The sequence below is a fragment of the Falco cherrug genome, chromosome 12, assembly GCF_023634085.1.
Source record: "Falco cherrug isolate bFalChe1 chromosome 12, bFalChe1.pri, whole genome shotgun sequence".
NCBI lineage: Eukaryota > Metazoa > Chordata > Aves > Falconiformes > Falconidae > Falco > Falco cherrug.
Genome location: NC_073708.1, coordinates 31,065,751 through 31,082,537, shown reverse-complemented (window position 1 = coordinate 31,082,537; position 16,787 = coordinate 31,065,751). Strand labels below are relative to the sequence as shown.

At 38.8% G+C, this 16,787-nt stretch overlaps 1 protein-coding gene across 20 annotated transcripts in view; it reads right to left on the bottom strand.

Moving 5' to 3' along the window:
* The window catches only part of FGGY (FGGY carbohydrate kinase domain containing), a 325,601-nt gene that overhangs the window by 114,993 nt on the left and 193,821 nt on the right, over positions 1-16,787 (bottom strand). For 19 of the 20 annotated variants that reach the window (XR_008734814.1, XM_055725212.1, XM_055725203.1 and 16 more), the window contains 3 exons: positions 16,618-16,729; positions 14,657-14,808; positions 2,827-2,915 (listed from right to left, as the gene is read on the bottom strand). Coding sequence is in view for 18 of the 20 variants with exons in the window: in XM_055725212.1 (XP_055581187.1) it covers positions 2,827-2,915; positions 14,657-14,808; positions 16,618-16,729 (353 nt within the window). In the remaining 2 variants the exon portion in view is untranslated. The remainder of the gene's footprint in view (positions 1-2,826; positions 2,916-14,656; positions 14,809-16,617; positions 16,730-16,787) is intronic. The other variant, XM_055725217.1, reaches the window with a different exon arrangement.

Sequence of the window (16,787 nt, the reverse complement as noted above, 5' to 3'; positions counted from 1 at the left end):
AGTCGCAAAATCCACTGCAAGCCATGACGCCTGACACCAGCTGACAGCACCGCTACACCTAGTGCACAGCATGACTCTTACCCCATCCTTCTTTCCCCGTCCCCACACCCACACATAACACTGCTCCCTAAATTAAGGCATCCATGAGGGACAGTAGGCAGGAACTCCGTTATCGTACCCTAAGCTCCTATATAACCCCTCCCAACTTCCTTTTAAACTTCCTGCCATATATTTTGGTTGCAAACAAAGTTGCAGACAAGGTTGAACATTTCAGTCTCAAGAATTCAGACTGTACTGTACAGGTTAGATGAGCACTAGAGAATACAACCATTGGTTCGTAATTAGTAATATTTATTGCAATCGAAGTTCCCAGGAGGAATTAGGGTCCTACAGTGCTGGGCACTAACGACACCCCAAAAAACACCTGCCCTTTCCCAAAGGCTTCACAGAAATTATAACCACTGACAGGTACATGCAGCAAGCAGACAGACAAATACTATGTTGGAATAGCAAGTACCAGGCATGGTGTAACTCTAGCACAAGTTTTGTGAAAACCACAGCGGATGGGAATTTGCAGGACCAAGAAAAAGGAATCTAGATCCCCCGCTAACACAGCATCAGTTGTTGGCAGCAATCCATCCCTTCTACTGCTTCAATACAATCATTCACTTTCCAACAGCTAAAGAATCAATCATAATAACAGTTACATTTCTAAGTCTGCAGGAAGGCATTGCTGTTCTTTTCCATCTGCCCTCACAAACTCCACTAGGTTGGAGGTTAAGAGAGATGGGGAGAGGGAAAGGTAGAGAGAGGGATTTCTTTTACACTGTATGGCCACCACTATTAAAACCAGGAAAGGCAGATGTTGCTATGGATCAGGGAAGCTTCTGGGAAGAGCGGGAACTCTGTTCATCAATGCTGGAGATACCTCTGCTCTAGCAAGAGAAGAATTCTCTTTCAAATATGTCACCATTCTCTCTGAAACTACTTCACTTTATTTAAAATTAAATTCCAAATTTTATTTTTTCTTTAAATCTTATTTATTCTTTAAAAATAAATTCCAAATAATATTTGACTCCAAGCTCACATGGACCATATGGTATTTTAGCTTCTTCTGCCATTAGCACAAGGTGAACATTTCATGATTTGCTCACACATTTATCACATCTATTAATCATCACCTGGCCACAAAGCCAAATTAAAACTGTGTTTGGAACTGACTTCCAACCAGGGTCCCTAGCCAAGTCAGAAGTACTATTCTTACTTGAATTAGGAATAAAACCATGGAATGAAGACACTCCCACCACATGCAAGAGCAGATGAAAATGTCCCCTTGTCCTATTAAACAGTACTTTTAGTAGACAAAATGCAAGAATCTGTAACCCACTACTCAGTCGTACCTATTTTCTGGGTCATCATATCCCCCAACTACCTAAAAAAGTTTTTCTTCAGGACAGGTGGCTACTTTTCCCACACCTGACTGTGCCTGTATTTGAAGAGCACTTGATATGTTACGCTCTTGTACTGCTTATGGTAAAAAGGCAGTCACCACTCTCCATCAAGTCCTTTGACCAAAGGGTGCTAATTCTAAATCCAAGTCTTCAGTACTTTCACGAGATGGAGATGCTGCATGGCATATCCTCTGGGAGCCTGGGATTTATCCTCTTTAAGTTACAGCTGCGTCAAGTGGCAAGACTGCTTAGATTGCAAGATCTTTGGGGTGAGAGTTATTCTTCTGTTACATAGTTATACAGCATACAGCAGAATATGACTGAAAGTCCAAGGGAAGGAAGATTTGAGATACAATCTTTCAATTGTCATCTAGCAAGTATTTGCACAACTACTCACTTTTATTATTCTTTTTTTAATATTTTTTTAAGTCAAACATAGCACTTTCTTGCTCTATAATGCAAGATATTTAACAATAGCTGTCAATCATGGAGACTAACTGGGGAGAAAGAGTGCACTCAAAAAGAACTGTGTCTGAGAAGGTATCTTCCATTTCAAGAGAGACTAAAACTATTCTGTGACCAGTTTTCATTTCAGACTACTGTTTGCACACATTCAGCATCATAAATTGCTGTGGAAATAACTGTGCACTGCACCGAGCTGACCATTTAATTGGTCCATAAGACTTTATTTTAAATAAATAACACTGTACCTCATTTTTCACAAAGACCTATTTATCTGCAAATGCGCTTCACTTGCACTGGTCATTTTAAACAGGATTTTAAAGGAGTTCTCTCAAAGGGTTTTATTATTTTCTTTAAATTTTATAATTATTTATAAATTATAAAAATATTTAATAATATTAAAAATTAAAATTATTTTTAATATTACATTATTAAAAAAACAAAACTTGCTCAGCAAGTATTCTAGGACGCTTTTCAGGAGCAATACAGCTGCCGTGTTTTACAGTGAAGTGAGTATTTTAAACAAGATTTTACCAGATCCCTCCCACATGGCAAAGAAGTGTTTTCATTCATTTCTCAAAAAAGTCAATAAATTCATCAACAAAAACAGATTTCAAAGAGTTATTAGAAGCATATTTCACAGTAACTCGGGTAATCATATTTATGTTCCAAAATGGAGTACAAGACCAATTAACTGACAGTTGTAGCAACATACTGTTATCTGTGAATTACACTGCTCACAGGAACAACTGTGTTCAGGAATGCACAATGGAAGCAGGAGATGGGCTCAAGATGTTTTGGAGCAGGCTGAATTACAGACAGATGTACATAACAGCATGTCCAGTCAAAGTGAATTAAAGCAGAAGCATACATAAGTAAACAGACAAAGATGACCAAATCATAATTAACATACCTTGCAGTGACACCTGTGGCTTTCCAAGATAAAAAATCAGGAAGATCAAAGAAATAGCCTGCCTTCTCCCAGCACGATTCTTTCAAGTTCTAACAAAAAAAAAAAAGAGAAAGAAAAAAAAAAAGCAGATATTAGAGGCCAGGCATGCTCACATCCTTATTTTAATGCATTTACAAAAACCTGGCATTTATGTAAACATGACAAATTTTCCAAACCCAATATTCCGATCACCCAGTCTGCTCTACTCACTTTACAGTGATTTACTGCCTGAAGAACAGAGCCTTTTCCCCACCACAGACTGATCACAAGAAAAGAGTTTCCCATGATGAGTTCATGGAGACACATGTTTCGGATCGATAACATAGGCTCTCTCAGTTCCCCATCAGCTGCTCAATGTCAGAGCAGTCTCAAAGTCATAGACAAGTCTCTCAAAAATAATTTGATTGAAGAATGCCCTGCTTTCTAAAATTAACCATTTTAAATTTATTATTTTTGAGTTATAAGTACAGGAAGAAAACAAGCAGCTCTGTGAGCACAAGAACCTGTAAGCTTTCAAATTTATTTCAAAATAACTGAAATATGATTGAAGTGTATAAGAACCTGTAAGCTTTCAGTGAAGCTTTCTTCCACAACTAGTACATTCGGGAACTGTCAACTGCCTGATTAACCAGTAACAATCAGCTTTAAATCCTCACTCCAACCCTACAGTTGCTATCACAGCAGGCACACGAATTCACACAAACAACTAACAGAAGTTTATCTTTGCTAACTCTGCCCCTCTGCAAAATTTCCTTGAAATTCGTTAACAACACACCAAGTAGTATGAATGCTATTTGAAAAGAGGTTCAACATTGTTTCTTCAGCTGAGGGAACAACTGAAGACAGCTACAGGACAACCCCCTCCAGTTAAGAGTGGGATACCTGCATGCCTCTGATAGCCATGTGACATTTCCAAACTGCTAATTTACAGAGAGTTTCCGACACTATACTCTGCAGAGAGCTTAGTGGTGTAGAAAGCAAGAAGTCTATCAGAAGAGGTCGGTCATACCAGCTGGGCAAGGCTCTATTCTTTGTCTATCTCCAAAGTTCAGTCTGATTTCAGCTTATGATAGCAATGCATATTCTTAAAATCTTTAAGATTTTTAAAATTTTAATTAAAAACCTTTAAAATTCTTAAAACTTTTCTACAAAAACAGTCTCCACACTTGCCACAGGTATCAGCCAATGATGAGTGGGAAGAAAGTTTCCCCAAGAGTAACATTTTATTCCAGCGTGACATTAAGAGTGGGCATTGCTGTCCTGCAATACAATACCATCGAATGGCCACCTCTGGCCACAGCACATTAAAATAACTGAAGAATATCAAAAGCAAGCGAAAGTCAGTCCTGCTAACCACAAGGTTCACAAATCAGACTTCCACAGGAAAGTAAGACTGCTTCAAAAACTCCACCAGCTTTTTAAATAATTGAAACGTGACATTTTCTCACTTAAGAGCAGCTGGTGTACTAGAAATGCAAATCCTAGCTGGGGTCATTCGGGCACGGAGCCCTGCTAGACGGCACACCTTCAAGTAAGAACACAAGTCAGGTCAATAGTTGCACCTAGCAGGCTAAGGCAAAGCTGGAGAGGTACTTCAGAAGAGCATGAAATGGGAAACTATGTGGGTCCTCATCTCTACACAAGAAATTTGAGGGGTGATTTATTTGCCTTCTTGTCTTCTGGCTTTCAGGTCCCGTCTTTTTCATCTATGTTTCGTAAGTTCAGGCCAAGACTCTTGTACAGGATTCCAGAAGCAAAAGACTTTTTAGAGAAATAAAAGTATTAAACACTAAGAGAGTCTCAACCGCACAAGCTTTGTCAACAGCAACTCAAATCCTTCCCCCAAAAACCCTGGAAGAACCTGTGGCACACAGCTGAACAGAAGGTCAAAGTATTTTAGCAAAGGTTCTAGGCTTTGTTATTAGGTTCTTCTTTTCAAAACTTTTTTCCCCCCCAAATTATTCTGAAATTGTCTTGTTAATTATTGACAGTTTAAATTATCTGCATTTGAAAAGCTGCCATCAGTTTTCTCCAGCAAAAATTAATTACATGCAGTATCAAGCATGTACATGCTGAATTCAAATAAAAGATAGTTCCATTTTAAGAAATACTACTTGGCTCTATAACTTAATTCTGATACTATGTGATATCGAACCGAAATCTTACAAGTCCAGAAAGTTACTAAAATGGAATCTATCAATTCTGGAAACGAAGGTCATTTAGGTAAGTACAAAAAAACCAAAATTTTGTTTAGTTTTGGATCATGCAAAGAATCTATCTTCTTTGAGTTTAGTTCTTCAAAGCTTCTAAAACTTACCAGGTTTCCAGTAAGTTCAAAAAAAGAAATGCTCTGATTACAACTTTTTAATATAAAATGCACAACCTTTGGATGCCTGTCCCTGATCAGTCGGGTTTAGCTTACCTCCTAGACATATGTGGCTGCTACTGACATCAAATTTAACTTTGTATGTGAATCCAAAGGTGCTCCACAGTGTAGTACAAAGGTCCTTCAGCCCGATTGTTTCGATAATAAAAGCCATTGTGTATTGTTAGCATACCTGATAGTCTTCAAGAAGCAACAGGAGTAGTTTGGCTACTGGACAGAAATCGGATTAAGAATAACTGTCCTCGTCAAACAAATTGTTTCATCTAAGATACTCCTTGGATCCTTCTTCTATTACTTCAAGAATTCCCAAAAGCCACATGTTAGTGACACTAAAATATGTTGTTTCATGAACATCCAAATGATTCATTCTCTGCCATCTTGATGCTGTGTCATCACTAATTAGTACAGACAAAAAAAAAAATCATAGCATGCCCTGATGCTTTTTTCCAAACAAATTTAAAAGTCTCCATGTTTTCGACACTCACTGAAGTTAATTCTAATTTATTTTCACTCGCAGTCAGGAATCTGTGACCACATTAAAAGGACTGTGGAAAAGATCTGGGAATGTTCCCAATGCTGTATTCATATCCTGCAACTCACCCTCCAAACTCACTTGCAAAGAAGCTAACTCAATCTTTCTATTTTCCAGGGGTACTTATGGAGTCCCCTTTCTTTAGCTCTCTCTCTGATTGTTTTGGGGTTTTTTAACAACTATGCCTCCAACAATAATTTTTTTGAGATGCTTACAGATAATCCCAAATACTTGGGGGCAAAGAGTTTAAGAATTATAATGTACAATGTCTTTTAATCTTCCTAGACAAGAAAGTCTAGAGGAGGGATCAGGGAACTGAAACAGAGCACATGAAAGGCCTCCATTGGCCATTTATTCCCTGTCAAGTCAAAAGTTTATCACGAAGCCACACTGCACAGTTTTGTATTGTGTTAAAACACCCACACAGGCAGAATTTCACGTGAGCTCCAGCATCCAATACAATTTTTTGGAGACTCGGTTATATACCGAATATATAACCTTCCTATAAGATAAAGTGATCTTCAGACATCTAATGTTTGTGAAAACTTTTCTTCCAGCAGAAATAAAATGTGTATATGAACACCAAAGATGTCCTGACTTTTGTCATTGCTAGTACAGATTAAATATGAATCAGATTATCTTAAATGCCATTATAGACAGCCTTTGTATCAGATCCCTGTTGCCCACAGGATTAACTAAATATGGGCTAGAAGCAAGACATCTGATTTAGCACAGGATATCAGTCTGAATTTCATGGCTACTTACCAGCCAAAACCCACAAATTCAAAAATCATCCCAAACCGGTGTGTTAGAAATCTAGATTAAAACCAGGAGGGACAGATGGAAGCAGAAAAGTCTTTTACCATTTAGTGTAAAAAAGAAAGCTGGTGTGAGCATTCAAGTTCTACATCAGGTCAAAATCAAAAAGTAGTCACTTGAAAATCAGAAAAGATGCTCATTCACCGAAGAACTGTCCGCTTTTCCCAATTCAACCCCGAATTTGAATCTCAATCTCCCAGGCAAACTGTAATAGTAGTGTATCACTCTCTTTTTCTAAATTACAGAAAACAAATATACATTGTGCGAAAGGAAGAGAACAACTGAAGACTTAATGCACATGCTCATGAGGATGTCCCATGCCCTGTCCCAATTCAGAGAAGGCAAGGACTTCGAATTTGGATCTCCCACACCTCAGATCAGACGCCAAGCCATGCAAACAGAGCTATTCGGAGATACCCAAGATAGGGTCTGAGCAAAAACTCTATCCTTGCCAGTGCCAAGGCTGCAAACTGATCAATTTTGCAACTACCAGTTGCACACTAACTGGTTAAAAAAAATAACTAACTGAATTGTCAGATTCATCTTAAGGCTAGAACTGGGGCAGGGGGGAGAGGGGGGCTTGGAAAGTAACCTCTTAGAGTAAGTCTACGCTGAAGGTGGAGAAAACTGCCTTGCTGCAGTCTCTACCACCAAGACACTGTCTTAGACAGATGCAGGTATTTTCAAATCCCTGAGGCACCCTGAGCGTAGCACCACAAGTCAGGCAAGCATCAGAGCCCAGAGTCCATCAGAAACGGCTACAGAGGGACAGACCAAGCACATCAATGGCTGGGTCGGCAGAAGACTTGTAACAAGGCAAGAAGGACAGTCTACATGCATGTTGTAAGCCTCAGCACACTGCAATGGAGAGATGCAGCTGAGAGACAAAGTAGGACATACTTAGAGGTGTAGGTGCTTCATATCTCCCAGTTGTTAACCCTTTTTTTAAATGGTACTTCTGCTTGATTAGCAACTGCAACTAAAAGCCAAGCTCAACAGTCCAAAGTACAACTTAGGCATACATGTCTGTACTACGTAAGAATTTTGAAACAGAGCTGTTAAAGCATTTATAAACAATTCTAATCAAGAGTTCAGTTCCAAACTCAGTAGCCTGGACTCATTCTCACTTAATATGGAATTTATTATTTAATTTAAAAATATTCAGTCACATTCAACAAAACAAAAAGTCAGCTGCAAAGGCAGCAAGCAATAGAGAAGACATGCATCAACAAAGAAGCCGCTGCCAAGCTCATGCCAATACATCCACTATTCTTCTTCCCTCTATAGCCACGGAAAGATGTTTGAATTGTTTCTGTAAGTTATCCCACTGGTGGCTTCAAGTCACAAGTATATAGAAAGAAGAGCAATGATGCATAAAATGGCAGTTGTAACTGAAGATGTGAACTGACATACAGAGAGATCACTGACCACTGTGCCAGAAAGAAAAATAAAGATTACTCAAAATCTATTGATTTTAGTTATTAATTGCAGAGGAATGATGTGCTAGCCAGTTACTCTGTGAAGTGATTTGTTTGCTATAGGGAGTCTCTTCTTTGCTCTTATACACCATGTTAAGAACAGGGTTGTGAAAGCACGGTATAGATAGACTGGATTTCATTTGGAGACAGTTACTAAGCAAATACCTACTCCCAGTCCAGTATCCCCCACCCATTTAGAATAAGCTACAGCATCTCTGATTTAATGGGACTAGTATTTTTTAGAAATAGCTGACTTGTAATGTCATTAGTATAAGGAAAACATAACAAGCATCCTTTTGTTTTGGCACAAGCTACAGTAAAACTTCCAGCCAAAAATTAGTAAACAAGACTTTCCCCTCTGCTACCTCTGGGAAGAAAAATGCTAACAGACTAATTCTAGAGCTGGACAAACCTTCACTGCAGTTTTTACATTGCTCTGTTTAAGCTAAGCTCTCACTGCTGTCATGTTGGTTTGCCATACCATAGACATCCATACAGTCATTTTGTACTGACAAACATCTGTAGCAAGATATTTTCCAAGTGAAGGAGTATGTACCTACATTTTCAGTTCATATGCATGCCAGATATACCAGAACTATCTACACACTCATTCAGGCAGTGAACATCCAATTTCTTTAGCCAAAGTCAACAAAACAGCACAACCTGCTCAGCAAAGCTGCAAAAAATATACCCACAACTACAGAAGTAAAGAACTATTGCATTAATGTTCTGCAAGATAATTCCAAATAACGAAGAAATCTAAAGAAATAGCAACAAGAGAAAGACCCAATAACCTGAGATTACTTTCCTTTTCAATGAAGTTTACATTTGAACTTATCTTACTGACTTTAGGAAGACTTGGTCAGAATTATCTTTCACCTAGTTGCTAAATAATTGTGAAAGGATAATGATTCTTTATTTCAACTTCATCTACAGTCAACGGTCTTAATTGAGCTGACCACACTCAAAAGTCAAACGTGATGGTATTCACAGAAATCACCTTTTAAAAGAAATTTTAAAGAAAATTCATATATTCATATTGCTTCATATTACAGAGTTAACACTGGACTTCTCTTTTATCATCACATGGTCCACGTGGGCAAAGAAATACAATGTTCCTCATAAGTGGACCACAGATGCGCACACTTTAACCAGACTGCCCCGTAGGCTCTGCAGTAGCGGTATTTGGTTGAACATTTACTGCAAACAGCTGTCCCCAACATGCAAACTCCACTTGCAGTGATGGCTTTCTCATATGAACACCTATCTGCAACCACAAACATCAAGACCACCCAATTAATTTCACATAGGCTAACTACCAGGTGCCAGAGGGTAAAATGATTCAGCAGCAATCAAACCAAACTGAATCTAAGCCAATACAATTCAAACAAGACCTCAGAAGGCCTATTATGGCCTTCATACTTTAGTTTCTTACTTCAAAGCTAAAATGGAATAGAGATGAAGAGCTGAAAGAACAGAATAACCCTGAAGCCTCCAGTCACTAGGTAAATCCTTATTTTGTGTACAGTGGGAATGTTAAGGAGATGAAATATTAAAGAGAAAGCATTATATAAAAGTTAAAAAGAAGCAGCTGAAAGTAACTTGGGACTTCAATTAAAGCTGCAGCATCCCTCTGCAAATAAACACAAGTGTAACAAGAAAGCCGATAAGGACCAGCATCTACTTCTCATACAACTATGTCAGCTCATTCCTCGCAGTGAGGTCACCTTCAATTCTAGTAACAGGATGATGTAAATGGAAAAGCACACTGAAGTCACCTTAGCCCTCTCCCCTTCTCCTCCCTCTTCATTACTTCTAACCAATTCAGAGTAAATTTGCAAAGTCATATTATTTAGCAGAAATTCAATTCCTTTCTCTGAGAGACAGCCTAATCACTCGAAACTTAGCAATACTGCTGAACTGACCTACATCAGACCCTTCCTCACAGAGGTCAAGTTTTCAGATACTACAGCTAGGAGAGCCCAGGGCAAAAGTGAGAAGATAGGATCTCTTAATGTGGCCTTCCATAGTCAGGTTAGCATCATGGAAAGGGAGGGGGAGGCTTTGATGACAACGTACATGCAATTAATCTACAGGTATAACAACAGTCCAAATGTTCACTAAGTATCAATACCTTAAATAACTTCATTCCAAAAGTGCATCTAGTTAGTCTACTCAATCGCTAGTCTCCTAAACGACTCTTAACAAAATAATTTAATTTACAGTCACATTTCTGCAACTTCTTTTTTATTAGCAAGACTGCAGTTTCATATGACTGAATCCATGAAATATGGAACATGGAAAAGTCAAGGGAAGTCTTGAATATTTACCAGTTAGGCAATAAACTAAAAAAGAAACATTTACATTTATGCCAGCCTAAATAAACTTTGAAGCTCAAGAAAACAATGTTAAAGAGTTCTGAAGAACTGAGGATCCACTGGAAGGAACATATTTCATTAGGACTAACTTAAATGTTCTTCCAATTACATGCTGTTTATTGTTACAAATACATAAAGTTTGATTAAAAGAAAAGTATCAAACATTTTCCCAATGACACAAAAGTTACCCCTGCTAGTTACTTCAATGGATTTATAAATTATTCTTAACTATTATTTTTATATTTATATTACACTATAAAAAGTACCAGGATACTTTATCATAACTTCAGGTATAAAGCAGTTATTTTCCCCACTGCACCCACTCTGCAAAGCCTAGACCAGCGCAAGCAGATATGGAACGTGCACAGCTCCGATCCCAGGCACAGATGTACAGGGAGAAAATAGCAAAAACATTTAATAGCAGAAACATTAAATTCCTGGGGAGTTCAAAAAAGTTCCAGGGAATTCAAGGTGAAAGTCAACAGTGAATCTTCATATATTAGGGTGTACCCACTGACCTGGAGCATGACTGTACAAAGTGTACAGCTGTGCTTTTTGTTTTGTTTATAAACATCCATGTATTGTACATATTCTAGCCATGTCAAGCTTTCTGATCAAAAACTTGTCAGAAACATCACGCCTACCACAGGGGCACAGGCCCAAAGCACCTTCTGGATACACCTCAGTTCGGCCAGTTTTGATTATGGTTGGTCATAGAAGAATGTGCCCAATCCATTGCTTCCCCTTCCTGGCATTCTGTCAGGGATATGACAACATTAGGGAGGAGTAGTAAGAAAGGAATAAGGAAGGAAAGGGAAAAAAAACCCCATCCCTATGGTCCATGGCATGGAGATGTTGACTGGGGAATGACAAGGTTCACCGTCTCATACGTTTCAAGGACTAAAAGGCTAATGAAATTTTAGGAGCATGTTTCAGAAAAAAAGGTAACTTCACACAAAGTACAGTTAAACAGTGAAACTCATTACCACAGGACACAGTGGGTGCAAAACGTGCCATGTGAGTTCAGAAAAAGATTAGCTAAGTTCATGGAGCAAAACACTCACTACCAATCAGACAAAAAAAATGAGGCAAGCAGATTTCTGGTCTGACCCATTATGGTTCTTGCATCAAGCAGCAGGCTGCACCACTTGCAGTCAGATGGCTGGAAATAGTTCTGGAAATACTGGGAGTGCTTTCAGAAAAAACTTGAACCAACCGTACATATTTGCAGAGGTTGGCAGAAAATTCTGGGAGAGCATTTTACAATATAGCAACAGATTTTTGGGATGCTTTGAGAGGGATCTTATTTTAAAGCAGCTCCTGAGACTGCAGTGCTCACTGGAGCAAGCAGTACCTCGGTAGGAAAGGTTATTTCAGCTATGATATAGAAAACATAAGCAGAGGTGAGGATTTAGTAAAGATAAATGAACTTCTCAGATCTACAATACTTTAAAGAAACCTTGCTGGTAGCAGATTTGGTGACATTTAGTAGTCAGGGAAGCTGGAGAGGCTGAAGGCCGCAATCACAGACAGCCAGGCACACAGTGCGGGCAGCCACTATGTAAAACTCCCCCAGGCAGTTCTGCCAACATATCTCAGCCCTAACATTCCAAGCTCACAACAATTCCATTTTGGCCCTCTCCTCAGCAAGGGCCACGTTTTTACAGAGTCTAATTTTATGCCCATGAAGTTCCCACCTAGCCAACTGATTTAACATGTGGTCTGCGCAAACCAGGTAAAGTGCAGTTATTTTCTGAATACCAGTTGTCACAATTATTAAACAGAAGCACAAGGGAATAGCAGTTTAAACTCCGCAAAGCCTTCAGATAGTCTCAGTTAACAAGCATACAATAAAACCGAAAAGTTTCTTTCTACTTGCTAATCTTGTGACTCTCCCAATGGATGTGAAAATCAAACTTCCTTTTTACCAGTTTGTGCATTACCACTAGCTTACGAAATAATCCTGCAATCAGAATAGAGTATTTTTTCCTTGTGGTATATAAACTAGATCAAAATCTCACTCTGCCACACCTCTGGGAACTGTGCAGTATTAGCAGGAAAGAAATATACTAAACACAGAAAAGAAAGATCATACAACTTAGAACACATGAAGGAAACGTTAACCATTTTATAAGTAGTTTTCCTGACCATGCCTTTAATACCCATGTCGTATTTTATTCCTATATAAAATATTAATATCAAAAAAACTGAAGAGACGTAAGTATTTATTATTTGTAGACCACTTGAAGACACTCCAGTGAATAACAACATACGTGCAAACTGGTGTTTTAGCTCACATTTGGAGAACCTGACATTCGAAGGTACTGTAAAATTTGTCGTCCTTGGCAAAAAGTGAGCACACCTGCATTACATGAGGCTGAATTTCAGCTGTCAGGCTAACACGAACCTTTGGTGCTAGCCCTAAAAGTCATGCAATACACAGGCACATTATTGTGATTGGCTGTCACTCTTCATGCAATTCCTTTCATCCTACTTTGCAACGTGTATAGAAGCAGTAAGCAAAGATTCAATCACATACTTCTCCAAAGCTAAGAAGTTTAACACTACACGCCCACATCTCAACTGATTACAGTCACCTCCATAATAAATATTATTGTGCATTCTCATGAGCTGGCTGAGGTGCTACTGTAGATGTTGCTTAAGGTTGCCTGAGTTAAACAGGGTAAGCTTAAGCAGTTTAACAGTATGTCTTTGCTAGTCCACACAGGATGCAGGAACTGTTGTGTGAGCAGCTCAGCAAGCAGATCCCGAGGTAAAAAAAGCCCTCTCTTAAGGATAATAATCTCCTTAGCTGGTATGTCAGGAGCTGAAAGGGGACATATGAACAAGCCCTGTTCTATAATGCCCTTCTGCTACTGTTTGGCAGTTAGGGTAAGGTGAATTCTATTTCCTACCCATTTGCTCATGGAGGGAACAAGTCCTGCAATGCTGGCCACCCCCTTTATACTACATCAATTATGTCACAGGGCTTTGGGACCATAGCACAGAATTACATCTCTGGGGACCACACTTAGAAGCCCCATAGTCTGGGCTTTCCTGATCAGTCAGGTACTGATATTCCAGACCTTGCAATATAAAAATGTTTTAAACACAATGGATTCACTTAAGGTTTTTAAAGCCTAATTTTATTATTTATAAAATGACTGACATATGATACTCATAGCTCGAGATGGAAAGAACTAGTAGATGGATATTTGTTTTTCAGTATAGCAGCTACAAAGAACTATTCTCTATTATCGTTAATCTGTCAGTACCTGCTTCTACCAGTTAATTCCTTTGACCTTCCCCAATCTGCACCTTGTTACTGTATCATGGTTCCTGTTTGTAAGGACAGTAGACTTTGGCTGCTTGAAACTGGCAGCAAGTAATTTACATTTGTGCTTTGTTAAAATGACAGCAAGCATCATTGAGACCAAATGTAAAAGCCAGACTGCAAGAGGTCATAAAAAATTCAAGTGGCAAACATTTCTCCTTTTATCTGACAGTTATTATTAAAAGGCCATACATCATTCTGTAACACACAGAATTTAAATGCAAGAGACAGAGGTAGAGTTCATTACGAACAAAGCACCTTCCCTCTACAGTGGTCTATTTCCTACAGGTGGGACAGAACTAAATTGAAGCTCTAACTGAACAGTTTCTCTACCTGCAGCCAAAGACATCACACAACCCCTCACTGTTGGATGCAATACCTCGCAGGCAGTACCTCTGGCCAGGACAGCCCATGGTGAGACGGTGCCTTTTTCAAATTGCCCCAGAAGTAGCACCCACACCTCTGTAAGCATCCCCAGCTACAGTAGTTGGAGCAGGAAACACTCCTCCATAACTAAATCCTAGGATGCTTTGTAGACCTATTCGCTACCTGCAGCTAAATCTGTGTGTGTGTGTGTGTGTGTGTGTGTGTATATATATGCACACACACAAAACCTTAAAATTAGGTAAGAAAGGCATATTAAATGTTTCCATCAGGAAACACTAGATTTCAATAAAATCAAAGATATTTCTAAACAACTGAGAGGAAAAAAAGAACCTCAAAACATTTTAATTACAGCTTAAGGCTGGCCTTACTTTGCACACCTTTGAGCTGAAGACTTTTGTTTTAGAAATTTTGTTTGCAGAAATTAACAAAGGGCATTACTCACTAGTAAAAACACGCCACAGTCTTAGGTGTACTCACTTCCTTTATCCACAGCAATTTAGGTGGCTGCATTTCCACAGACATCACCCCCCCTACATAGCTCAAAACCCTGTGTTGCGTTGCATTGATGCACTCAACTTGACTGACTGCACGATGGTCCATCCACATAATAACATTCCTATAGTTTTGTCCTTGGGAAAGAAGAAGAAAAGAAAAGAAAAAAAGATGTTATTTTAGGTCTGGTTTAACCCCACCTCAGTACTGTAAGTTACTAGACTCTAAGCCACTTCACACTTTCAATTCTACATAGAAAACTTAAATTCTATTTGTGTTAATAATTCACAGTAGATATCGAAAGATAAAATTCTAGCCCTCTGAACCAACTTTTAGACATGCTGAGCATTGAGAATGCTGACTGAAACCAGTCAGGCCTGTGAGCATCCAAGAACTTTGAAATGATGCTCTTACAGACTGTACTTCATGCAAAGAACCCAAACTTCTCGACAAAGTACCACATATTTAGTTAAAAATAAAAAGAAGCATTTTGGTGACTATGAACTAAAAATGTGACAAAATATGAGCAGTTACGTTATAAACTGAAATTAACTCAGCTGTCAGCTAGTTAAGACAGTTACAGGGATTCTTCTTCCTGTTCTGTTCTGAGAAGAACTACCCTAACTCCTTTCAGAAATTCAGAAATACAGTTTCAGGGGGTAACTTGCCGAAATGCTTTTATTCTGGATGTGGAAGGAGAGAGCATTTGGCAAGTCTGCATAACACTTGAAAACAAGAAGCAAAGAATGTTTTATCAAAATTAACCCACAGAGGACCTGCTAGACAGGTAGAACAGAAATCCAGATGATACTTCCGATTCCTCTCTTGCTGAACTTCACGACACAGCCACTCATGCATAATCTTGAAAATACACTCCGAGACAAGGCAGAAGTATGAGGCACACCAGTATTTCTAACATCAGTTGAAATACAACTTAGAACTATGAGACTGCCTGAAACCACACCATCGCACACCCATATGAGTGTTACAGTATTCAGCGCATCCTTGTCTTTTTATTTAACATCACTGCATAAATTCAAAAGTTCTTGGGGATATCAGAGAATAAAAAATGAGAACTGAATTTGACTCAATAGACCAAAATAGCCCCAGACATCATTAGGCACTGAACTGACTGTAAGAGACTCTCAAACTGAAAAATAAATAATCTCATCTAAATTTAGTGAAGGACATTTTGGGGGCAAAGCTGGTTTTCTGAGAAGGATAGGAGAAGATGACAAATACGTCTGAGAATAGAAAGGGAACTTACACAGAATTGTGATTATCGCTCTGTAACTACTGATTTAGCACACACCTAATCTTAAATGGGATTCACTGGAAACAAAAAAGCGCATCACAGACTTTTTGAGTCTTCTGAATCATCTACTCAAAAACTAGTAAGAAAAATAAAATGTTTAGAAAAAGGTCACAGACTGTTTCTGTTGTTCAGCATAGTCCCAGACAAAGATGGAACATTACTGTGATATAACACACAAGCTGAACCTCTTGCCTGCAGCTTCACGACAGAGCAAGCAGTTAAGACTATAGCAACACTAACATTTTTAGCATTCCTTTAGCCAGTGTGCATGGGCATTTATACGCACTATAAAAGCTGTGATTAGTAAAGTCTGAAGGAGGAGAAAACACACAGGAAAGAAAACATGAGCATAGATTTCTCTAAGAAGCGCTCTCTGAGCCAAGATGAATGTATTTGATCTTAGGATGCCAAACATTTGGCAAAACAGCAAGTAATTCTTATCTCAAATTTAACTTTGCAGCAAAATTATAAAAGTAAAAACAGAAAAAAAGTCCTCTTGTAATAAAGATTCTCTGTCATCTACACCTCCAAGAGCCAGCCCCATAACTCAGCATTTGGATAACACTGGAAGTCCACTCACATCAGTGGCACAACGTGCACAGTAACACCAATTTTTGTGCTGGAGCCCTACCTTCACAGTTGACTGCCAAAGGTTGGAACTGTTTATCCACAACAACAAGGGAACATGTAGCATCAAAACCAACCCCTCGAATCTGGCTAGCATCTACTCCACGGACCACTTTCTGCAAATACACAAAACAGACAAGAACACAAATATATCCATATATATGCATGTGAACT